The 25641-nt window shown below is 34.8% G+C and overlaps 2 protein-coding genes across 6 annotated transcripts in view; one reads left to right on the plus strand and one right to left on the minus strand.

Moving 5' to 3' along the window:
* The first annotated feature begins 1465 nt into the window (after positions 1-1465).
* On the plus strand, positions 1466-18427 carry LOC106072225 (uncharacterized). 2 transcript variants are annotated; one of them, XM_013232565.2, is made up of 6 exons: positions 1466-1859; positions 9417-9578; positions 12431-12533; positions 12864-12973; positions 14496-14648; positions 16488-18427. In XM_013232565.2, exons 2-6 carry the CDS (start codon positions 9503-9505, stop codon positions 16952-16954), a joined length of 909 nt encoding a protein of 302 aa, XP_013088019.2. In that variant the 5' UTR covers positions 1466-1859; positions 9417-9502; the 3' UTR covers positions 16955-18427. The 2 variants fall into 2 exon arrangements, with proteins under 2 accessions (XP_013088019.2, XP_013088020.2); XM_013232566.2 differs by lacking the exon at positions 1466-1859 and adding an exon at positions 3305-3460.
* Positions 18428-18742: 315 nt separating this feature from the next.
* Positions 18743-25641, minus strand: part of LOC106062757 (proton channel OtopLc-like) — a 79991-nt gene continuing 73092 nt past the window's right edge. For all 4 annotated transcript variants that reach the window (XM_056015136.1, XM_056015135.1, XM_056015134.1 and 1 more), the window contains 3 exons: positions 23201-23345; positions 22077-22187; positions 18743-20846 (listed from right to left, as the gene is read on the minus strand). In XM_056015136.1, the coding sequence (XP_055871111.1) occupies positions 20697-20846; positions 22077-22187; positions 23201-23345 (406 nt within the window). In that variant the 3' untranslated portion in view covers positions 18743-20696. The remainder of the gene's footprint in view (positions 20847-22076; positions 22188-23200; positions 23346-25641) is intronic.

The following is a 25641-nucleotide window of genomic DNA, read 5'->3' on the forward strand; positions in this document are numbered from 1 at the left end:
GGGGTCATTTCAATTTACGAGACCCAATAAATGAATCCAAATGGAACTTAACTACTGCGACTTTAATATTAAATTGTTCGCAGCTATCTTAAGGGTTTGGTCTCTTTGTCATATGCCGGAAATGATCCACAGGAGAGATGTTGGGGTGTGATCACTGATTTGAATTATATAATGTAGAAATATTATATATTATAAAGTGTAAAAGTCCTTCGGATGGCTGCCTGGTCGTGCGGTTTGCGCGTTGGACTGTCGTTTGGATTTATCGATGGTCCCAGGTTCAAACCCTGCCCGCTCCCATCCCCCGTCGTCCTGCGGGAGGTTTGGTCTAGGAAGTAAACTATCTTCAACTCTGAACATCCGAAACATTCAAAACAAATAAACATTCTGTTCTTGTTTGACTTCCTTGGGACCTTCCCTTTTATTCCTTCTAGTCAAAGGGATGTAATCAGGAAAATGTGACATCTTTCAAAAGTAGTCATTTTACTAAATTACAATTATTGACCTAATCGTCCTTATAGCAATGAGATAATTAACCTAAAAATTTTGAAAATTTATATAACATTTTCAATACCTTCTTTTACCTGACCCTCTTTCATGCACGCTACATTTTATTTACATACAAATTAGTAGCCAAATTACTCCAATCTTACTCGCCTATTATAAAAAGTATTACAATCATGGCCGGTCCTAACAATGAACCTCATTCGCCAATCGTAAACAAACAACTTTTAGTCACGTGATAATATTGATAAAACAAGAGAAATAACTATCACATGATAGCCATTGTGTATTTAAAATTCGATCGTAATTTGTATAGAAGAGATATAGAATCACGTGGCTAAATGTTTGTTTATGATTGGTGAATGAGGTCCATTGCATGGCCCTATGCGAAACGGATTCAGCGGGGCTCAGTCTGGGTAGAGATAAGGATAATATATGAAAATTAAAATGTGTGTAAAAATTGAGTTAGTCTTTGTCTTACATTTTTATTAAATGAAATTTGATAATGCGTTTTTTTTTTATATCGCTCGTAGGATTGGCGTTTTCCCAATTGAATTTTGTCTACTTTTCTGGATATTTTTTTAATGAATTTTCAGGAGATTTTAATAATTTCTGGAGATTTCTAGGAGCTCCTGGAAAATCAGGAGGCCACGGAAACCCTGTTATAAGTTATAAAGATTTAATTTAATAAATTACACCTAGAATTAGCGCTCGGCCTATAAAAGTGCGTGGCCCACTGCGGGCGCATAGGTTGCAATGGCCTAAGTCCGGCCCTGACTATAATCCACTATTTCTCACCTTCTCCATTCTGTAGAATTCAAACTACAGGACTACAGGTACACTGTTAGTTTTTGAATTCTGAATATGATCAACAGACAAACAGAAACATTCTAATACATAAACAGTGATTGGAGGAAACACAACTAGGTCAGCTGTAAGTCACATCCGATGTGACCTACTTTTTTTTGCAGCAGTGCGCGACACGCTCAGTCCGAGACGACAAACCCAATCTCTTCGAGTGACTTTAATTAGACTCCAACGACCCTAAGTGCATTCCTTCTGGACAGTTAGTTGTGTAGTGGGTCAAATAGCTTTACATTTCAACACGATGTGTTATTACGCTGTACTTTGAAGGATCGGCTTTTTTTGACCAGGAGATTCCCGAGTTATTGAACGTTCGTCTGGCTGACGTCAGTGTAGTGAACTAGGATATGATTGTTCGCTTGGGTGACGATTAAAAAAAGTTAAAGGTGACTAAGGCCGTGTGTTAAGAAGACACAACGTGTTATCGTCTGCTCTACCATAGTCGGTGGATGATGTGTTACAAATCTTATGCAGTTATGGATAAATAAATTATGGTAAGTCTTTGTATTCTGATCTTTGGATCATAGATCTATATAATGCACATATCATTCAAGAGTAGACCTATCCACTATAGATTTAACTCTACATCTAGACTCAAATCTAGAGCTACGCGTAGATCTATATCTAATCTAGATGATAGATCTCTATAGGCCTAAAATACCGTATCTTAGACCAGTAGCGTAGCAAGGTAGCCTCGGGCCCGGGTTCAAGAATATCAGGTGCCCCCCTCCCCCCAAATAAGACTTTTAAGGTTATACTTATTAATTGACTTTACGGAAGTGCAATTATGACTTAAGTATTAAGTATTCAGTTTAGTGTCACCCCCAAGGCTCACTTGGGCCCCAACTGGTCAATAACTCCCTTTGCGCCATGGTTGGTATTCCAGAGACTGTGGGCCCGGGTTCATTGAACCCCTTCGCGCCATGGATGCTACGATGCCACTGTCTTAGACCCTAGAGCTAATCATCTAGACCCAGATCAACATTTAAATCTATATAAGTAGTCTATATTTTTATATCTTTTGATCTATACATAGATTTAGATCTATATTAATATATTTTCTTATTAAATGTTTATATTGGAAATAAATAGTAGGCCTATACACATACACACACACACACACACATATATATATATATATATATATATATATATATATATAGAGAGAGAGAGAGAGAGAGAGATGTTAACCATTTAGAGCTAGATCTACTAGTCTCTAACAGATCAAGATCGAAGCTGAATTAGTCCCCTTTATAGGTCGCCGCTTTAAAATAAGTTTGGAACAAACAATAGAAAACTATACAATGTTCTATTTTCATTAGCACCTTACTAGCAGAGTCGTTAGTAAGTTGGCTTGAGGAAGCTTGAGCCATGAGATCGAAATCAGGTCTTTCCTCCTCCCCCCCCTCTTTTTATAGACAGTTTTAAAAAGTATTAAGGTAAAATTCAACCTACCCACCACCCTACCCCCATTTTTCCATTGGTCCAGACAAGTGATAAGATCATAGCGTAGTGCGAAAGCGAGACGCATGAAACTGCGCTAAACAAAAACAATTGGTGAAGAAAAAATATTTCTACTCGCACAGATTTATTATTGTTAGTCTATATCTATTACACATTTAATTACATGACTTGTCCAAACTAATTGATATAACTACATTTAATATAAGCCTAAGCTTCTTCTTTTTTTTTTGTTTTTATTCTTGTTTGTAATGTATTCTTATAATAAATACATTTTAAACGAAAGCCTATATTACTAGATGATGTTTCTGGAAAGCGGGGGGAGGGCACCAATCAAGCAATAGGCTAACGTGCCTGGCGGGCAGATGTGCCCAGTACGCCTCCGAGATATTGAATAAATATGTGTGTATATTGTTTGGCCTTTGGGTACCTTTCATTTGTGTAAACTGTTGTGTTATCGATCTCAAAGAAAAGACAGGTTGTGTAAGGGGCATGCATGTAATGTAGGTCACGACATGTGTGCTTATATGCTTTCGATCTATGTTTACACTTGCTTGCTTAGTGTCGCAATGTAAACGCTGTGTGTACAAATGAAACCCGCTGTGAATCTTGTTTTCCACGCCTCGCTGCTCATGTATGTATAATTTCAACATGTTGTTTTTTAACTTTCATAAATCAATGGACCTCATTCACCAATCGTAAATAATAAACACATTTAGCCACGTCATAATATTGTTAAGACAATGAAAAATACGTATCTAGAGACAGCCTTTATGGACTACATAATTTGTATAGAAGATATATAGAATCACGTGGCTAAATGTTGTTTGTTTACGATTGGTGAATGAGGTCCATTACCATTGCTGAGGGGGATAAAAGGGAGATCACCCATTTCAGACCTTGCGATCTATGGCAGATGATGTAAAGCTCACCTCTTTCTATGGCCGATGGTTACAGGGGTGTCATGTGGCCAGCACAACTACCGAATCTACCCCAACTTATGTTAGGTAACCTTTCGAGTTGTATGGACTCAGGGTCGTCCTAATAATCCCGAAATTCATAATCCGAGTCTTCACCGAGATTTGAATCCGAGACCCCTCGATTCGGAAGCAGAGTGCTTTACGGCTCAGCCACCCCGCCCCGGAGTTAGCTAATGTAAAACGAATTGATCCCAATTGTACAGCAACTGTGGCATGGCCTGAACCCTGCAGCACAAGACCCGCCTATACACACGCACACAACAACAAACTGTCATAACTTTGGCTGTGTGTGTGTGTGTGCGCTATGTTACAGGTGAGATACAGGAGCCCACGCGTTACACATTTAGTTGTAGGCGGTTACAACACTGAGTTATGCCCTAAGATAAGTTGCCCTCCCCCGATGTCAGTTGCACAACAACCCGAGTGTGACAAGGCACCGATAAGATGACAGATAGCGTTTAATTCTCTCAATTTAGAATAGAATTAACCTCTTCACTGGAGTAAGTCAACATTTTTTTCATAATTTTTTTTTGCTTCGTTGGAAAATTCCCCTGTGAAACTTTCCTTGTACAAAAATCTTTTTTCGAAGAGTAGCTTTAGATCTATCTTTTTATGTATAGGCCTACGAAACACTGCACAATCTTATTACACATGAGTACGAAGAAAAACACGCTCATAAGTTTTATTTGTACAAATATAAACACAACCACACATGTCGCACACAACCACACGACATGAACACAACCACACGTGAGTTGTACAAGAATTCGAGTGAGCTGCTAATGTTGTATGGTGAATATGGCCTACCAGCTCCCATTCACTAATGTTGCCGACTTGATTCCTCTAATCCTAGCTGGATATATTAGGTCTGCTGAGCGTAAACATTAAAAATTCTAGTTTGGAATTTTATTTGTAAATAATACATAAAAACTGATACATCTTTGGCCTCCTTCAGTCGCCAAGCGACTATGGAACATCTCATGGAAATGAGATGAATGCCTGGGCATTAGCTGTGGGAACGATGTCCACCTTCTCCACCCAGCTGATGTATCCAAAGGAACGCAGTGCCGATACAGTATGGGGTCAGCGGCGTCGCAGGTTCTGCCAGGGTGGCCAGCTCCTGATTTTTCCTCAGGGTTGACTCCAGAAGTCTTTCCAATGATTGGGTAAAGCTGCAAGCCAACAGAGGTTTGAATTCAGAGTTTTCCTTCTCCTACGTGGGTAGCCAGCCGTGGCTCACGTGCTCCTTATGTCCTATACATAGACACGAAATTATACAATTAAATTTTAGAACCAACTCCATGTTATTTGTATGAATAGATATTTGGATCATTATGAGCGACCCCACTTATTGTCTCTCCCTATAAATCTACTCCCGGTAAATAAGGTACAGCTAGAACGTTGCAGAAATCTCTAGCAACGGGAGTCAAATTTAACTTAGATTATTAATTACCTCCCCTAAGATTATTAATTACCTCCACTAACTATTTAGTAAAAAATAGAACATTCTGGTACTCTGATCATTATTAATTATTAATTAAAATTAATACATTTTCGTCAGATAGTTTTATTACCTCCCCTGACTTCTTCCTAAAAATTAAATCATCTGAAATCAGATATTCAGCTAAAAACATTTCTACTCTGGAAGAGGAGGCTATGTGGCCTACCATGAGTTTCTTGGCTCTGACTCAGTTAAAATCTTTGGACCATATGATGTTTGCAGAATTGATGTGGAGGCCTTAAAAGTGATTGGCTCTCAACTTGACAAGGGCAATAAAGTTTGTAGTCTCTGACTCAAAACTTGAACTACATGAAACCTGACATTTAAGTGTCTGAGCGGACCACATTCGGGGGAGATTTTGAGTTTGAGCTTCTTTGTTACCCTGTTGTTGTTTTTTTTAGTAATTTATTACAAAGCTTGAAATAATAAATACAAAACAAAAAAACATGGAAACGAAAACAAATCGTAAATAATACAAGCTCTGAAAATCAATTTATCCTCTCTAGAAAATATATTGTCAGTCTTTCTCAAAAGCAATATAAATACTCAGAAAATCCTACCTACAGGCAGGGCCGGTCTTAGGCCACTGCAACCTATGCGGCCGCAGTGGGCCCCGCACTTTCATAGGCCTCGTGCGAATTCTAGGTGTAAATTATTAAATTAAACCATTTAACGTATTATTAAAAGGTACCTGGAATTCTCCTGAAATTGCAAAACATACGAAAACGTCATAAAAATATCCTGAAATTATAAAAAACTTCTGAAAACTCATGCAAATCTCCTTAAAAACAGACTAGAATGTCATTTCGGGGTGATTTTGTACTTAGTAAAGTATGAATAGAATGCAAAGACGAATTTATTTTCTATTACAAAATCTTAATTTTCACTTATTATCCTTATCCCTACCCAGACTGGGCGCAATCCGTTTCGCATAGGGCCCCGCAATCTATAGGACCGGCCCTGCCTACAGGTACAAGTAATTCAACAGAAACAAAGAAAGTAAAAAAGAAATATATTTTTCAGACCATCTCTTCCGGTGGTTCTGCCTGGGGCTAGGGCGACCCACCAGCTTTCTCCAGGCGTCTGGATACTGGGTGAGTCTCTCCAACCGTCCCCACGTGTTGTCAATCTGCTTGGCATCTGCTTCCAGATGGTACCCTATAAAGCTCAGTGAACTCAGGAGCGTCCTAAAAATCCCGTAATTCAAAATCCCATTCTCGACCGGGATTCGGTCCAGAGACCCCTCTCTTTAGATGCGAAGTGCCTTATCACTCAACCACTATGCCCCCATAAAATAGTATTATATTACAATAACTTCACTGCATATTATTCCTTAAAGCCGCATTCTTGTATTTTCAGTTGGTTGCGATGTATGATATAATCTAAATACATGTATGTTATATCGTGTTAGTGAACATGCCTAACAAACTGGACAGTATTAACTTCCTGCCCGCAAAGAGCAATCTACAATCTTCCAACTAAGGACAGGACACACACCTCTGTTAAAATTACCATCTCAATAAAATAAACTCCACACAACTCCCCCTTTGTAGACACTGCTCCCACCCCTTATGAAACCGTAAACCATATCCTTTTTGAATGCCTCTTCCTAATCCAACCTTAGGCAGACCCTTCTTCCACTACAGCCCAACATAACCAACACCCTGTACGGCAGTGCTGAACAACTGAAGAAAACAGCACACTATTTTTTTCCTTGGCACAGTCTGCAAAAGAGCTGACAGCTCGGCAGCAAAAAGCTGGCTAGAAGAAGAAGAAGAAGTTTGGTGTTAGAGTCATCTTAAATATTTGATAATAAGGGCAACAGCTGCCTTGAGGTCTTCGGAAAGTTTGCCTTTTACAATTTAACCAAACACAATACCTACACCTACGCTTGAACTATTGTAAAATGTTTTAAAGGCGGGTTTGTATAATAGACTTGTTGCATTTACATTTTGCGCTATTATTAATGGGATGTATGTGTGCATCTGTATCGTATCGTATTATTTGAGCAAGTTACATTTATTGATCGCTCTTTAAGTTGTATAAAGTAGGTATTTTTTTTTTTTACAATACCTATTTTCAAGTCACTTCTTCCTGGAGGGTGGCCTGACGCTGATCTCAAAAATGGCTCTAAACGATTTTTCCTAGAAACTTAACAGTTGATGTATATCGGTGAGGAAAGTATTACTAGCTTGCTGGCCACACGGGGAAAACTCTAGTTTGACCGTTATACTTTTTCAAAGTCAAATTAATGTAAATTTGGCTATAGGCTAAATCTAGGTCTAGATCCTACATAGGTTTTGAAAGGACTAACGCGTTCGGGAATATCCGAATGTAAGGCTTTATTTATTCAACAGTTATATATATATATATATATATATATATATATATATATATATATATATATATATATATATATATATATATATATATATATATATATATATATATATATATATATATATATATATATATATATATATATATATATATATATATATATATATATATATATTATCGCTCATAAAAATTGTGCTCTTTGTCTTCTAGGTCTAGATCTAAATACTTATCATTGAAATAGTAAAGGTGTACTAGATCTTTACATTCGCTTAACCAGGATTCTTTCTTGGGGAGAGGATGGGAGGGTTACAAAAATGTTTTTAGATGTAACATTCAGTAATTTGTAAGAGAAAAACAATCGTTCAATAAGTTGTACAAAGGAAGTACTTTTTTTTTAAATTATTTTTTTTAAATTTATGTTGTACACAAACTGTAGAGCTACTTTTTTTGATAAGAATGCTTCCTAATGAATGAAAAAGTCTCTTTCTTGTCCACAGTGCGTTGATAAACTCTTCCCGCTTTAGTATTTGGTCCGAAAAAAAAAGCAAATGAAGATTACTTTTTTAAAACATAGTTTATCTTAAATAAACGGCTAATTAATGACATTTATCTGAAAATTGCAGGGTTTAGCTCCCTTTCAACCATATAAAACTAAATTAATTAATTCGTACTAATTGATTAACTAATTAGTTAATTTTTCGATTGATTCCTGTGTTGTCATCCACTATGAATAATTGTGCAAAATTTCAACTTGATCCGAGAATGGGAAGTGGAACAAGAAGCATGTCAAAACGTAGTAAGGGGAAAAAATGCATATATATACATCCATATCCCTCATTAAGTAGCAGCTATTCCCCTTATTTCGACTTCAAACAAAATAATTTCTCACCAGTCCTTTAATTAACTAATTATTTAATTTTTTTTTTGATCGGTTTATGCCTTGACAGGTACATTAAATAATTGTGCAAAGTTTCAACTTGATCCGAGAATGGGGGAAAAATATGCTCAAACTTTTTACCAGACAGACAAGGTGAGTTGATATAATCATAGTTTCTGAGGGGCTCTGGGGAACAAGTTTCTTTGGAATAGCTTTTAAAATACAAAGACAAAGGTTGTCATACATCTGCTTTTTTTAAAACTGTGCATGAGTAAGCCAGGTGATTGGAAGGAGTACATTTGATAGATTGATATAATGGTATTGCAGAAAAAATAAAATTCACACCTATGACCAGTGCCTGTTGGACGTAGGACACGATTTATAAAAGGAGGACTTGTCGTACTTGCGCCGGACGTCTGGTAACCCCGGGCTGGAAGAGAGCCTAAGATTGATAAAAGTTGTATTCTCCTGTAGAAGTTATAGACATGTTGTTCGTGTTCTATATTGCTGTTGTTATACTAGTAATGCTGAGGTGGAGAGTTATAGTCAAACTGAATTTCCATTTTGCTTGGACCAGTACAATTATTTCACTATCTTATCTTATTATCTTGTCTTGATATATTATCTTTTTATTTTATTATCGTATATTATTATCGTATCTTATCTTATTATTTTATCTTCTTTACTTATCTTCTTATCTTATCTTATCTTATCTTATCTTGTATTATCATCTTATTTTTATTATCTTATCTTATTATCTTATCTTATTATATTATATTATTACCTTATCTTATCTTATTATCTTATCTTATTATTTTATCTTATCTTAAGCATGGCTGATAAGAAATCACATTCACTCTACTTCTAACTTGTGTTGTTGTTCTATAAGCAGAATATGAAACAGACGAGTATTACCCTTCCATGGAAAGATTTCCTTTTCCTGATGTAAGGCATCCCTGATAGGGGCCCAGTCAAAGCATGAAGGGGCTGACTAGGAGAATTGGGGCCCATGGCCTGGCCAGTATCTTTGTGAGCGTTTGTCTGTTTGAGCTAGGTAAGTTTTATCGACAAGTACAAATATCATAAAACTCAACCAATTAATAAACATATAAAAACCTCAACCAATAGGCCTATATAAACATACATAAACCTCAATCAATATATAAACATACATAAGCCTCAGCCAATATATAAACATACATAAACCTCAATCAATATATAAACATACATAAGCCTCAGCCAATATATAAACATACATAAACCTCAATCAATATATAAACATACATAAGCCTCAACCAATATATAAACATACATAAACCTCAATCAATATATAAACATACATAAACCTCAACCAATATATAAACATACATAAACCTCAATCAATATATAAACATAAATAAACCTCAACCAATATATAAACATACATAAACCTCAACCAATATATAAACATACATAAGCCTCAACCAATATATAAACATACATAAACCTCAACCAATATATAAACATACATAAGCCTCAACCAATATATAAACATACATAAACCTCAATCAATATATAAACATACATAAACCTCAATCAATATATAAACATACATAAACCTCAATCAATAAATAAACATACATAAACCTCAATCAATATATAAACATACATAAGCCTCAACCAATATATAAACATACATAAACCTCAACCAATATATAAACATACATAAGCCTCAACCAATATATAAACATACATAAGCCTCAACCAATATATAAACATACATAAACCTCAACCAATATATAAACATACATAAACCTCAATCAATATATAAACATACATAAGCCTCAACCAATATATAAACATACATAAGCCTCAATCAATATGTAAACATACATAAACCTCAACCAATATATAAACATACATAAACCTCAATCAATATATAAACATACATAAACCTCAATCAATATATAAACATACATAAACCTCAATCAATATATAAACATACATAAACCTCAACCAATATATAAACATACATAAACCTCAACCAATATATAAACATACATAAGCCTCAATCAATATATAAACATACATAAACCTCAACCAATATATAAACATACATAAACCTCAACCAATATATAAACATACATAAACGTCAACCAGATAGAAGAGCAATACTATAAAAAAAAAAAAAAGAGACACGAGAGACTTAACAGCAAACATATTTTTTGGCATAGCCACTTTATTTTAAACTTTTGAATCAACCATCACAATTGTGTGTGTGTGTATATATGTGTGTGCATTTCGCATGTTCCTGTGTTTGTCGTTGAGATATGTGAAGGTTAGCATGGATGTTTACATGTTTTGTGTGTATGTTGGGAAATATGTATGTCTAAATGTGATGTTAGAACTGTGTTTTGAAATGTATCAAGTTCTGGCTATCGAAAAATTATTTAAATCAGTGGTTACTCATAGGCATTGACCATTTGTATTCATCTTGAAATCTCTAAAGATGCACATTTTGAAATTACATTTATTGAAACAATTTAATTTTTTTTGCTGTTGAAATTCAAAAATTAGATCCTGAAGATGTGCTCAATCTTTTGTCTTAACGATGTGCTAGATCTTTTTTCTCAAAGATGTGCTACGATCTTTTGTCTCAAAGATGTGCTCTGATTTTTTTTTTCTCAAAGATGTGCTATGATCTTTTTTTTTTCTCAAAGATGTGCTATGATCTTTTTTCTCAATGCTGTGTTATGATCCTTTTTCTCAAAGATGTGCTATGATCCTTTTTCTCAAAGATGTGCTATGATCCTTTTTCTCAAAGATGTGCTATGATCTTTTTTCTCAATGATGTGCTTTGATCTTTTTTCTCAAAGATGTGCTACTATCTTTAGTCTCAAAGATGTGATATGATCTTTTTTTTCTAAATGATGTGCTACGATCTTTAGTCTCAAAGATGTGCTATGATCTTTAGTCTCAAAGATGTGCTATGATCTTTTTTTTCTCAAAGATGAGCAATGATCTTTTTTTTTCTCAAAGATGGGCTACGATCTATTGTCTCAAAGATGTGCTATGATCCTTTTTCTCAAAGATGTGCTACGATCTATTGTCTCAAAGATGTGCTATGATCCTTTTTCTCAAAGATGTGCTATGATCTTTTGTCTCAACGATGTGCTATGATTTGTTGTCGCAATATATGAAACACCTATTTTCACAACGATGCGCTACGATCCTTTCTCTCAATGATACATAATCTTAACAATGCTTTACGATTCAGGGACTCGCCCATCTGCACTTAATTGTGGGCGTGGGACTACATAATGCATGAATGTTGGCCAGTTCTACCATAGAACAGTGCGTTTTTTGTTTTCTCCTCGACTTGCGCCATCTGGCGTGTGATATTGTTTCTGGGCATTCTGGCCAATACGAAAGTGAATGTTACATCCATTATACAGTATAAAATAAAGTACCTAGGTATTAGTACGGTTGTATTCGTGAAACCTTCAACCACTTCTTGAAATATCTAAGAGATTGTAATCAGTCGTTAGATTTGTTTCTTTTTAATGCCCCCCCCCACACACACACAAAGACATAAAAAAGAGTTGGACAGAATAAATTATCTCCAAACGATTTGGATGTTGCATCCACGGCCAGGCATAGGCAAACTAGGCAAGCTCGTGATATACAAGATAACAATCTTTTTAAATGTAGTCTTTACCATGTATTAGTATAATATATGGAGATAAAATTATTGAGAAACGCTTGTAACCTCATTGTTGTAAAATTGTATGTAGTTATCTCCTCTTATTGATTCTTCTATTAGGGTCTGAGCTGTTTCTGTATTGCGGTTTCTCCAGTGTAATAGAACCAAAATATTATAACAATTTCTTTTTTTTTATTATCATTTTTTTAATAATTATTTTGCAGTAGTGTGTTCTTGTCGGTCCCCGGTGACGGAATTGTTTGCCTACCACAATCCCACAGTATACCAGATGAATGATAGTGTCATCCCTTTTTTAACCTCAGACAAGTACTCAATTTTATTTATTTCTAGTGATTGTGTCAATTTGCTAGTGATTGTGTCAATTTCATTTACTTATAGTAATTGTGTCAAATTTATTTCTAGTGATTGTGTCAAATTTATTTCTAGTGATTGTGTCAATTTTATTTATTTCTAGTGATTGTGTCAAATTTATTTCTAGTGATTGTGTCTTGTTTATACCTCCTTGTTTCTTGTATATATCTTGTATTAGTTATTAAATTTCTAATTATTACTGCTCTGCTAAGATAATCAACTTATATAGACAGTAAGAAAAGTTAAAAGTTCTATTTTGACTTTTCATTTTTTTTCTATCTCCAGAGGAGAAGAATGCACTTTCTTGATTTCTGCTTCAGACAAAAATGAAATTGTGACCTTGTCATTTCCAATCTTCAGTTTAAAAAGTGATGATTGTTTGGAAATTTTTGATGGTCAGTGATGTTCTGGATACGCAGTTGACTCTTGATAGTCCGACATTTCATGATCTGACACTTTTAGTAATCCAACACACTCAGTAATCCAATGCAGTGCCATTGTAAAGTCATATATTTAATGTTTACTGTAGTATGTATTCTTTTAGAATGTAGGTCAGGCTTAATTTGTAATTTAGTACCATTTGTATTTGTAAAGTTTCCCCTTTTTTCATCTATTGTTCATTTTAAAAGTCTAAGAGAATATCATGTTACATAAAAATATACATTTCTTGACATACATTCATTGAACTACAGTTAGCCTTTTGGAAATCTGAGGTTTTTGGTCTCTGGTTTCATAACTGTCATATTAAGTGTCAACTGTATATCCTATTTGAGAAAGCAATTTCTATTAGTATAGATTTTGGTAATTATTAGATCTACATATTGAGGATTTGACCATTGAAATGAAAAGGACATATTTGTAATATATAGTCTAAATGTTCTTGTTTGTATCTTCCCAATTTTAATACCATTTAAAGTGGTGATTATTTATTTTACAATAACCGTTATTTAAGTATTCTTTTAAACTTAGATATTTAAGTATGTGCAGCCAAACATGTATGATTGTATATATTAGCGAAAACAAAATGCATAATTAGAACTTAGAAAAACCTGTTGAGCCCTTATATTATTTAGAATTTCAAACAAATACTCAGGACCTGAATAAATTCAGCTTCACACAATGTGTGAAGACAGGCAGAAAGAGTAAAAGTTTCTTAATTCAAATTGTGACTTAAAATAACATAATTTTTTTTTCAGCATTGTAGACACTAAAGTCTATAAAATCTGCTACACTCATGGCTGTTGGTTAATTAGCTATCAACCAACAAATTTCTTCTATTTATATGAATAGATATCTCAGTGTCTATGGTGCCATTCTATAAGTACCTAGGTGTTGACTCGAGTACTTATTTCCTCCTACACATTGCTTTTCCCTTTTTTAAAAAAATCATCTGTGTTGAAAGGACATGTGCCCATTCATGCATAACAATTAAACTTGTCACATAAATGACCTGTTCTTGGACAGTGTTCAGAGGACTACAAGGAAGTTGTTTCGCTCTGATTAGTTTTGAACCTTAGCAGTGTCAGAGGCATAACAATAATTATTTGTTTCGGTTTGGAGGCTACTCATTTTGCATTGCCTTTAACAAAAATGTGGTGAAATAAAATGTACTATATTACTTCAGATTTATAGCAGTGGCATCAAAAAGTTGGCTTTCATTAATTACTTGACAAAGGAACAAAAGAGATCTTGTATTGGTTTGTTTTTTGTGATCAGGGCTTTGTCTAAAATGTTAAAATTGTAACTTAAAGGGTGTTTTGTTATGTTTAAAATCTTATTAGCTTTCTTAAGAATTTTATATTTGAACAGATGTCCAAGTGAGTTTTTATCTGTTGCAAATGATTCTGCTAACAGAATTTTATGATTTTTTTTTTTCACATATTACATTAAATAATGTTTTGACTTCTTTTATTTTAGGCAAAGCAGAAAATTCTCAAAGTCTTGATGAGCTTTGTGATAAAAACCCTAAACCAGCATACACTAGTAGCCAGCAGGTGCTGCGTGTGGTCTATAAGCGAGGGGAAGAAAGTGGCAAGAGAAAGCTTTCTATGATGTATTCTTCACAAAAATGTAATTTTTTTATTGTGCCTTTTCTTATATTATAATTTTGTATGTTTAATGTTATAATTATTCACAATGGGGTGTGGGGTTCTTTTGGAGGAGTAGTACCTCTGTCAACTGGGCAGTCGGACTCTCTGAGCAGCTCATTGACCTTGGTCTCCACTCAGAGCCCAGCTTTCACCTGTGGCTCCAAACAGTTGTCTGCATGTGGCAACAGCCACACCCCGGCAAACCGTCTCGACTGACAGGCTAAACTAGGTGAGGGTTAGCCAGAGCTAGTATCTAGTGAAACTATGGTCTCTGTCATGTGAAGTCTAGTTGCGGCTGCATGGCGCTCAAGTCTAATTGGACTATCAGGGCCATCAGGCATCACCTAGCAAATGCAGTGGAACATTTTGGAGCACTGTGGGACATGTAAAGCTCACTGGTCATCCTCTGCACCCCAAACCAGCTCCAGTTGTCTGGACTCTATTCTGCCTCTGGATTCAGCTGGCAAGGGGTGAGAGAGTGAGGCTGATGCAGCGCAAATCTCCTTCACTTTAATAATGTTTCATCGCACAAGCCAAATTCTCTTCTCCCATGTTCAACAGCCATCTTCGAGTCCATAGGAAATGAGAAATGTGCTCATCTTTGATCACGAAGGAGGAGCTATATTCACGAAAAAATATATACATATAAATATTGGTAGATATTTGTTTAAAATGAAAGTTTTGAAAACTAGATGTATTCTTCATAATTTTTTTTTTCTTTCTACTTTTGTAATTGTAGCTTTCATTTAATGTGCAGGGTGGTAAAGGGGGGTAAATCACAATCATTTTTTTTTAATTTTGTTTCCTTAACAAATTTTTTGTTTGTCATTAGACTAAATTGCATGTCTTGAGCTAAAATTTAACAAAGATCAATTACTATAAATAATTGTTTAAATAAAATTGTCTTAAAATTTGAAGAAATGGAATATTATTAAAAAAAAATTTTTCAAGTTGTGAAACAGTGCAAAATCTACTTACTTATAATTACTTAAATGTTTTTATCCTTGAATTTTCTATTGGGAGAATATATAACTGTAGTTCAGTGTATTATACCCATTTGTCAGCACTCACCTTAAGGAGAACATATGGTCCACAGATAGATAAATATATAAAGTATATTAAATATACTCTACCTGTAAAAGTTGTGTTGACAAAACAGCATCCTACTTCATCTAGCATGTCTTTTGTGATATAGCAAGCTAACCTTTCTCACTAGTTGAATATCTTTTATGGATATGTAGGGAACTTTGTAGAAGATTCCATGCTCTCTTAGGCACTCAGCTTAGCTAGAGTTGGGATTCAAACTCAAGCTCCCTGATAGATTGCCTAGCAGTTTTAGTCACTCAGCCACACCTCATTCATTTCATATATAGACCTTTTAAGAATTTTTTTTTTTTTTGTAAAAAATTTTCATGTTAAAACTTTTATAGATATTAAAGTAAAAAAAAAAGTTCCCCTTTCAGACTTTTTGATCTATAGGGCAGATGATGTTAAGGTCATCTGTTTCTTTTGCCCACAGTTAATGAGGGTGTCATGTGGCCAGCACAATAGCCAACTACGTTTACTTTTTTCAATTAATTTAGGTCCCCATTAGAGCTGGGGTAGACTTAGAGGGGGGGGGCAAGGATCCAAAAAATTAAGAATATCAGTCTTCACCAGGATTTCAACCTGGGACCTGTGGTTAAGAAGCCAAGTTCTTAACCATTCTGGGCACTGTGCCTCCTTGTATCGATATTAGATTTTAAAAAATAGTGTAATGGTTTACAATTGAGTAGAATATTTTTTTAACATCTTATATTTTTTCCCCTTCATATTTTAGATATTTCCAATGAGAAAATCATCAGGATAGCTGGCATCATTGGTGCAGTTCTGGCTGCCATTGGTTTGACTTTTGTTATACTCCGCGCAACAAGATGTTGTAGTTGCATCAGAAACAAAAACACGAATGGGGACCATCATGAGAGAGTCAGTAGTGTCAGAGAAACGACTCGGTTGACAACTATTGGCTCTGATGAGGTGGAGGAGAGCACCAGAACAGTTGTCGTTAATCCAACTGACCCCAATCCCAGTGTAACGCCTGAAAATGATAACCAAACCCCAGGTAATAATCAATCAGCACATCCTGAAGGAAGTGATTCGGACTCTTTGCCTGATGTTAATGAGCTTCCACCTTCCTACGAATCTTTGTACTTGAATGAACTCGGTGAGGCCATTGACCCTCCCAACTATTCTCCACCCAAGCACCGCAGTAGCCACCCACCCAGACGAGTTCACACAATAAACTGATATTATCTAGCTCTTGTTTTATACAATATAGGTTAGTGATTTGAGCCGCACGGCCAATGCTCACATGATGTTCATGTTGGAATCATTGCCTCATCCACCAAAGTTTTTGTTGGTGGAATTTTGTGTTTCTTGCCAACAAAACTTTCCTGTGTGCCTACTAAAAAAATTCACATTCTGCAATGCTGGTGAATGGAATATAAAGTAATAGTTTTAGAACTAAGGGGAATACATCTTTTGACCCTATGCAAGATGAACATTATTTATAAAAAGTGCTGTAACAAAAAAAACATATGTACTTTTAAGATTAAAAACAATTAGATCTATTCATATGTATGTTATTTTAAGTTGGCAAAAAACTCTAGGTGATTTGCATTAGTAGGTGTTCCCAACTAATTTCATGACAAATTCATGTATGTAATTGTTTTATATTTTACATTTCGGTTTTAATGATTATGAATATTTAATAGCAAATGTTTTGACTAATGAATAAACTAATAGGATATTATTTTTAAGTAACATACATGCTTGCTGACAAGCTAATCTAAAGTGTGATGCAGGTCTATGATTCAAATTCTGTTGTGTATACAGTGCACCTGCTCTACTGAGTGCTTGACATTTCAGCAAATATCACAGGCTTGAAGTCTTAACAAGCTTTCAATGTCATAATATTTGGAACATTCTTTAGCTCACTATAAAATAGAGTGGCTACACTTCATCCTTATCACACTCCAACCTCCTGCCACAGCCTTGCCTTATTGTTGAAGATGCTCATTTGAACCAATATCTATAATTCAATCCCTGTATGCTCACGTATGGCAACATAGTATATACATTAAGCCTACAATGGTTATGAACAGCGCTGAATTTACCTATGGTCAACATAAGCTCTAGCCGCCTCCACTCACATGAGCCTTCCAAAAAATTGTTTTGAAGAAAAAGTGAAGGAATACATTGCATTTTGTGGATTTCAAGGGACCCCATATCTCAAATAGCATTAGGGCCTTATCAAGTCTGATAATCTGATCCTGATTATGAATAATTTGAAATGTATCTACTTTTGTACAATATAAAAATGTTACTAGTTTCTAGTGGTAGCCTTAATATAGTGTACCTTTAGGTGAAATGGAAAGACTGCTTTATTAGTAGTTAACCCTAGCTGATACAACTAACTACAAGTGTGAAAGGGACTAACAAATATTAGTACATTTTGTGTTGTGACAAAGTTAACAGCATAGCCTAATAAACATGGAGGTAGTGGTACTTTACATTTTAAAATAGATTATGGATATGAATTTCAAATTTTTATATTGATCTTTCAAATTATTTAATGAATGATTGTATTTTACATGTCCTATTTTAATTCATAAATTATATGGAGATATCTGTACTTTCAAAATGTGATTCTTTTGTTATTGTTATGTCATGAAAAACTTGTTTTTACACAAAGAATAAAGGCATTCAACTTGTGTTTTATTATTTTCTCATTTGGGTTTTTATTTTAATATCTTACTATGTCTAAAGAACTTGTCGGCTATTTTTTTTTTGTGGCAGCTTTGTTTTGTTTTTTTAACCTGTCACAGGTACTTTTCCATTATCCCTCATCTACTTCTGTCTTTCCTATTTCTCATTCAATGTTTCTTTCTCAATCTCTTTCCACCATAAAGTTAGGTCTGTTGCAGTCACAGGTTGCATAATGAGCAAAGAGCCATAAAAATAAATATTTTTTGTGTGTACATTTTATTTAATGAGTTATCTTTCATGAAATAAAAAAAATAAAAAAGACATGACTCCTGTTTTTCTCATTCTTTTTTAAACCACAAATAAATAAATACTTCACTTCTTGATTATTCCCTTAAATAGTTTGATTTATAACAAGAATATTTAAAACACTGGTACAGTTAAACAGTCACTTTCAATCATTTTCATCTGTATTAAATCTACATGAACACACACACAATAAGCTCTTACACTGCAGGCCAGGACAGGACCCTGTAGACCTCTGCTTTATTCCCCCCTTCCCCATTCCTTCCATTATGTTAAAAAGTTATGGATGACACAATCAGGTAACTGGGGTTATAATGATTTTAAATATCTGATCAAATTTTCTAACAGACAAATATAACATCAATTTTCTAAAATTTGCTATTAGTATGAAAAAATCCTCATGCCGTCAATGATACTATATCATTTTGGAGTTAATAATCATTTATACATAGGTTTTGGAATGATTCATTATTGCTGTTTGTCATTTGTTAATGGTGTCAAATGTCAAATTATATTCAATTTCACAAGATGCACATATTTTGACACAATTTAAATCTCATTTTTTTTTATTCCACAAAGATTTTTTTTTTTAAATGATCACACTTTGTTAACAAAGAGTTGATTCAAAGACTGAAAGAAGTACAGCTGGGCAAACTATATGATAAAAGAAAATTGAGAACTGATTTGATAGATATTATTAAATTATAGTTAAACAAATATTAAAATACTTATTGTATTAAATTATTTGTATCAAAAGGAAACATTTCACATTTTTAACTTTTCAAGTAAATCCTCCCTCCCTCGATCATTCCTATCTTCAGTACAAATGAGTTCCATTTGACTATAAAGGAGAATATTCATAACACACTCATACGAACAGACATGGTCATGAATTAAACATTGATCCATTAAGAGGCACAACTCCAACACTTTACACATTTGTCTGTCGTCCCTCTAAATCATGTAAACAGACAAAACTGCATCATTCCACCATTTACATTTAAGTTATAACAATGTAAGCAAAAATAAACAAACAAAATTAACCTTATTATTTAGGCATAGATTCATCAACCAACAAAAATGTACACAAGATTAAATATAAAAAAAAGACATTTGTTTACTAGGATGATCTACAACATGAAACACACACACACTCACACTATAGATATGAAAGCTTATGGTAAATTTGAGCTGTACATTGTTCGGGTTAGGGTTTAAGGCACTACAAATTGAATAATGTCCAGACATCTTAATTGTGCGTTTAAACATAATTTTTGTAAAAAGGAAAAAAAAACAACACAGTTACAATCTTTACTTTGTCTATTTCAAAGTGGACTGAACTAGCCTGGTTAAACTTATAAATCAGATCATAGAGTTTATTAAATTAAAGTTGTTATACTGTCTTTTTTTTAAATTAATAAGCAAATGCTATGCTATAGAAATATAATAATATCTTTGTTCTAGGCCCTATATCTATATACTTTAGGTTTATATCTAGATCTAGATCAGTAGAGGCAGCCAAGTCTCTGGACCAATTCTTATCACATCAATGACTCAAATACAAAATTTCAAAAAGTATATCAGGGATAAAGTTTATATTTAGTGCTTGAAAGATGCCATCTCAGTTACTATTCACACTAAACGTGTCTATCTACGTAGCTATTGTCCTTCATGAAGTTAAAACAGGCAAGGAACGAAACAACAGAAAGAAAAGTTGATGGACCTGAAGTTAGCAGACAGCATTGTGGGAAAGAAATGAAAGGGAGAAAGCCGGTAAGATAGTGTTACCGGAAATATAAAAGTGTAAATAATCTTTGAAGAAATATACATAGTTAAAAATCTTAATAATTAAAATTCAATGATTTACAGATATCACTTGATCTTGGGAGAAAAACCTAGCATTGAACAGCACTTTTGATCACAGTGAACTACATGTATAATGAAGGCTGAGATAGTGTGAAATGGAGATCTGTATAAGTTAGCCGTGACCATGACCGTGTTTCCGAATCTTCCAGGCGTTCTTCCAAATGTTGCTGAAGCAGACAGTGGAGTGGAACCTGTAGTAGATGCCCAAGGGGACACTGACGTGGGTGAAGATTGCCCATGCATCGTTTCCATAGAACTCCACCTGATTAAATATATATTATCAATGTAAATGTGCTTTTCATATAATAATTATACAAGGAAAATATATAAATCTTTTAAAAGAGCAACAACAACAAAGCTTATATTAAGTGTAATTGTATCAAAAGGTTTAGATCAGCCATCTAATTAAATTTATAATTGATCCAGACTAACAATCTAACAATAATACATCTGTTCGAATAGAAATACTTTTACCAATTGTTTTTGTTTGGCGCAATTTCAAGCTTGTAGCTTTCTCAATACGCTACGACTTACGAGCCTATCACGTGATAGACCAGCTGGGAAAAGGAAGGTAAGAAGGAGGGGGGGTCTGGGGGGGGGAAGGTTACCGTGATCTCTTTTTATGAAAAAAATGTGTACGACTTGAATTCGAACTCGAGGGCTCAAGCCTCCTCAAGCCTCCTCAAGCCAATACACTAACCAATGTGCCAGCGAAGGTTTCAAACTTTTAAGTGAGGACATAATTCTCTACACAAAATTTAAAGGGGACTACTACCAACTTGTACATCTGTCAAGTACAATTGTTTTCCTTTTTTTTATTCTGTACCAAAAAAAAGGTAATTATCAGAAATTAATTAACTAATTGGTTAGTATTCTTGTATTGATTCTTGTTTTTTCATTAAAAAAAAAAGAAATAATTGTGGGAATTTTAACTTGATTCGAGTTGTACAAAAATTGTACCAGACAAACAGACGGACAGATAAACAGACGGACAGATAAACAGACAAAGTGAGTTAATAAAACCTTTTTTTTAAAAAAGAAAAGGAGTATTAAATAAAAAAAAATGATGTGTACTTTAGCAAACTCAGAACTGTAAAGCTTCCAGAAGAAGTGACCTCTTTACAGTGTTACTCAATTCTCAACCAGCATGTTCTGACAGTTGCCGGGACTAGCAGAAGTGGGAGTAAACTTCCTTCCCGATGAAGGCCGCATTTGTTTTTTCTCATTATGAAAGTTAAAGAACCGGCGAGGCAACAAAGGCAACTTTAAAATATTTAGCCAAGTTCTTCCCATGTAATTGTACTCATTCGTACCACTGGCAAGGAATCTTTTTTTTTTTTTCTTTTTAGAGAAGGCAACTTTATTTTAGTAACTTGCTTAGTAATGACACCATCATCTCGATGTTTTTCTGTTTGTTATCACACTCACATAAGAACATAAAAATTAACTTGCTTATATCCCTTAAACCTGTGGCGTACTATTAAACACTAACCTGTATAGGATTGTGTTGTGGGGTCTGTGTTTCAAAAGTGTTCACTGCCCACATGGCAAAGTTGGAGATGAGTAAAAATGTGATAAACTCACGCCCTGGTTTCTTCCTTTGCTGAAACAAATAGTTAAAGTGTATTGAATTGACTATTGATCATTTAAATTTGAGGTTTAAAAAAAGGGTTGTGGGTAAAAAAAAAGGGTTGTGGGTAAAAAAAAGGGTTGTGGGTTAAAAGGGCTGTGGGTTAAAAGGGTTGTGGGTAAAAAAGGGTTGTGGGTAAAAAAAAGAGTATAGGGTACCCCTTTCAAATCTAGATATCTTTTGGGACAAATAATGCAAAGCTCCTATGTTACTAAGGCAAATGGTGTACAGGTAAGTTATGACGTGACCGGCTCAACAACCAACCTCCGTTAATTATCAACGTGTTTGTCAGGTATTCAATCGGTTGGGTGGAATCAGGGACGTTCATAAACTCTTGATGTTCAGTGGGGTTCGAAATCGGGACATCTAGGTTAGGAAGCCAAGAGCTTTACCATTCCCCCAGCATGCCTCACTTTAACTTGAAGTCACAATAAAAACATGAATCTCCTTAACTTTCTAGTACAGTAAAGTCTCCTTTTCAGACCTTGCGAGAAATTACGTTAACAAGCAAGATGTCATGTGGCCAGCACAACAACCAACCGTGTTTACTTTTCCCAAATAAAGTCAGGTACACATTAGAGTTGGTTGGATTAGGGGTATCCTAAAAGTCCCAAAATTTAAATCCCAGATTTCACCTAGACTTGAACCCAGGACTCCATGTTCAGAAGCCACATGCTTAACCACTCAGCCATCTTTTCCCATTGACTTTGTAGTGACAAGTTTTAATTCATATTAAATATATCATTGGAATAAAAAGTTAAACTTTTGGAATTTGATTTTTTTTTCAACTAACAAAAAGTTTGAACATATTTGTTTTTAAAATTCTTTTTTGAAAAAAAAGTAGGACAATCTGTTATTTTGTTTTGAAATATTGGCTTATGTAAAGAGAATATGTGGTCTAGTGTAGCATCATGCTGTTCTCTAGTCAACTAATGCCAGCTATGCTTGACAAACAACCCCTTAACACTTTGCAATCTTAGACTTACCTGCAACTCATCCGACGCGGTCATTCTGTCACCGGCCAGCATAAAAAGTGTCTGCGCTGTTGACTGTAGCAACATGAAAATGTTGGACAAAATAGTCAGCGCTGACCTGGTGTCTGCAGGCGTATGCAGGATAGAGGCTACAAGACTGTAAACAATATATATATATAATTTACTATCATTTCTTATGTCTTACTATAAAGTTTGTTCCCCTTTTAGATCTTAGGCCTACGATCTATAGGGCAGATGATGTAATGGTCATCTTTTACTATGGCCAATTGTTAACGATGGTGGGTAGTTGGATTGTTTATTCTTTATAGCATAACCAATGTATAAACTTAAAATACTGGGTGAAACACAACCAATAATCATTAAGTTTATATTAAATGTACTTAATACGTGTAGTTTATTAACCTTAAACTATTATTTGAGAATCGGTTATAATTGAATCATTAAGAGAAACCAAAAAAGTCAGTAGGAACCTATTTTTAAAGAAAATATTTATATAATTATAAGTGGCAAGTGCTACCGTACCAAGGGTCTTGACTCCAGTCTTGAGACATGGATTTATTTGGATTTTTACTTGGTCGTTGTGCTGGCCACATGACACCCTCGATAACCATAGATCAGCGATGCCCAAACTACAGCCCGCGGGCCAGATCCGGCCCGCGACGTGCTTTTATCCGGCCCGCCAAAGCATTGGAACAAAATGTAAAAATTAAAAAAAAAATAAAAAATTAGAATGTTGAAAAATATTCTCTTTAAGTTAGGATTCTGATTCTCACTCATTCTTGGATGAATTCCATCTTTATGTTTGGTATTCTAATATTCATAGTCAATATTTTTTTTTTTATTGTAAGAACACAAGTGTTGTTTTGTTTTTTTCAATGGCGATAAAACTAGACAACTTTTTTTATTCTTGGAAAATTCCGCTACTGTCTTGAGCTAGCCGTGTCCTTGACACCTTGTGTGTGCAACACAGAGATCATTGATGCCTCGTTTTGAGTCGTGTTCTTTTTCTATCACAGCGATTGGTACCGTCGGTGTTTAATGTTTGTGATTGAATGAAATGGGAGAGAAACGAAAAGTAGAATCTGAATGTAGAAACTTTCAAGAAAAGTGGACAGATCTTTACTTTTTTGTGGAATAGGATAGTAAGCCAACATGTTGATTTGTAAACAAAGTGTGGCTGTTTTTAAAGAACATAACATTAAAAGGCATTATGAAGCCAAACACATAAACACACATGGTGGCATTCTTGGTTTGAGCCGCGACGACAAGATTGCCAAGTTACGACTAGAGATTGGGGGGATTGACAAGAATATTTCACAAAAAGAGACAAGAAAATGATTCTGATGAGGCTCTTGATGAATTATTTCATTGAAAGTTTTGTGGAGTTTCAGAATTTAAAACATGAAATCCGTCTTTTTGAAAATCCGTTTGCTGCCAATGTTTAAACTGCTCCGACGGATCAGCAAACTGGAACTGATTGACTTACAAAGCCAGACATCCCTGCTTGACACATTTCAAGTGATGCAGACCATTGACTTCTACTCCATGTTACCTGCAGAAGAGTTTCCAAATCTTCGAAAACAAGCGCTAAGGATGATCCCAATGTTTTCAAGCACTTATTTGTGGGAACAAACTTTCTCAATGATGAAACGGGTGAAAACCAAGTGACGTAATCGCCTCACGGATGAACATTTAGATTCAGTGCTCCGACTTTTTTAAAAATTATTATTATTATAGCTTTTATATAGTGCTACTTTCATGCTTATAGCATGCTCAGTGCGCTTTTTGGTCCAATCTCATTTGTGGAGCACTGGGGGGGGAGGGGGTATCTAGGAGTTGGTTTTTCGTGCTGCCTTAAGGCACTCAGTAAACACAACTCGGCCCAAATCGGGTGTCGAACCTCGAGCCCCCTTCTAGGTAGCCAAGCCAAGCCAAGTTCAAGCGTACTTAGCCTCTCGACCACGCTTCACACCAATCATTTATTCAGTCAGATATTCAGAAAATGGTTTTGGATAAACTTCATGCATCACATTAATTAGTGTAAGTAGGTCCACAAATAAAACTATTAAAAATAGGCTTATTGTATTTTTTTTTTCTTTTTGGTGATATGGCCCGCGACACGAATTTCGAAAATTAAAATGGCCCGCAAACCAAATAAGGTTGGGCATCACTGCCATAGATCATCTGCCCTATAGTTCACAATGTCCGAAAGGGGTAACTTAACTTTTTCTATGATCTGACCGAGGAACTAAAACTGGGACACTAAATGGATGAATATAAAAGTGTGATAGGCTTTGGTCTTGGAATTGCATAATGACTGTCTGGCTTCGACAGATTACTCAGAAGATGTTTTGAGTTTCTTGTCCGGGCGTATCAGACGCGTTAAAAACTACTAAAACAACAAAGCCTATCAGCATAATACGATAAGTCCA

Source organism: Biomphalaria glabrata, chromosome 17 (genome assembly GCF_947242115.1).
Source record: "Biomphalaria glabrata chromosome 17, xgBioGlab47.1, whole genome shotgun sequence".
NCBI lineage: Eukaryota > Metazoa > Mollusca > Gastropoda > Planorbidae > Biomphalaria > Biomphalaria glabrata.

Coding starts and splice junctions, on each gene's coding strand:
- LOC106072225 (XM_013232565.2), top strand. CDS start 9,503: ATGAAGGGGCTGACTAGGAGAATTGGGGCCCATGGCCTGGCCAGTATC. Junction 9,579..12,430: donor CGTTTGTCTGTTTGAGCTAG/GTAAGTTTTATC, acceptor ATTATTTTGCAG/TAGTGTGTTCTTGTCGGTCC. Junction 14,649..16,487: donor GATGTATTCTTCACAAAAAT/GTAATTTTTTTA, acceptor TTCATATTTTAG/ATATTTCCAATGAGAAAATC.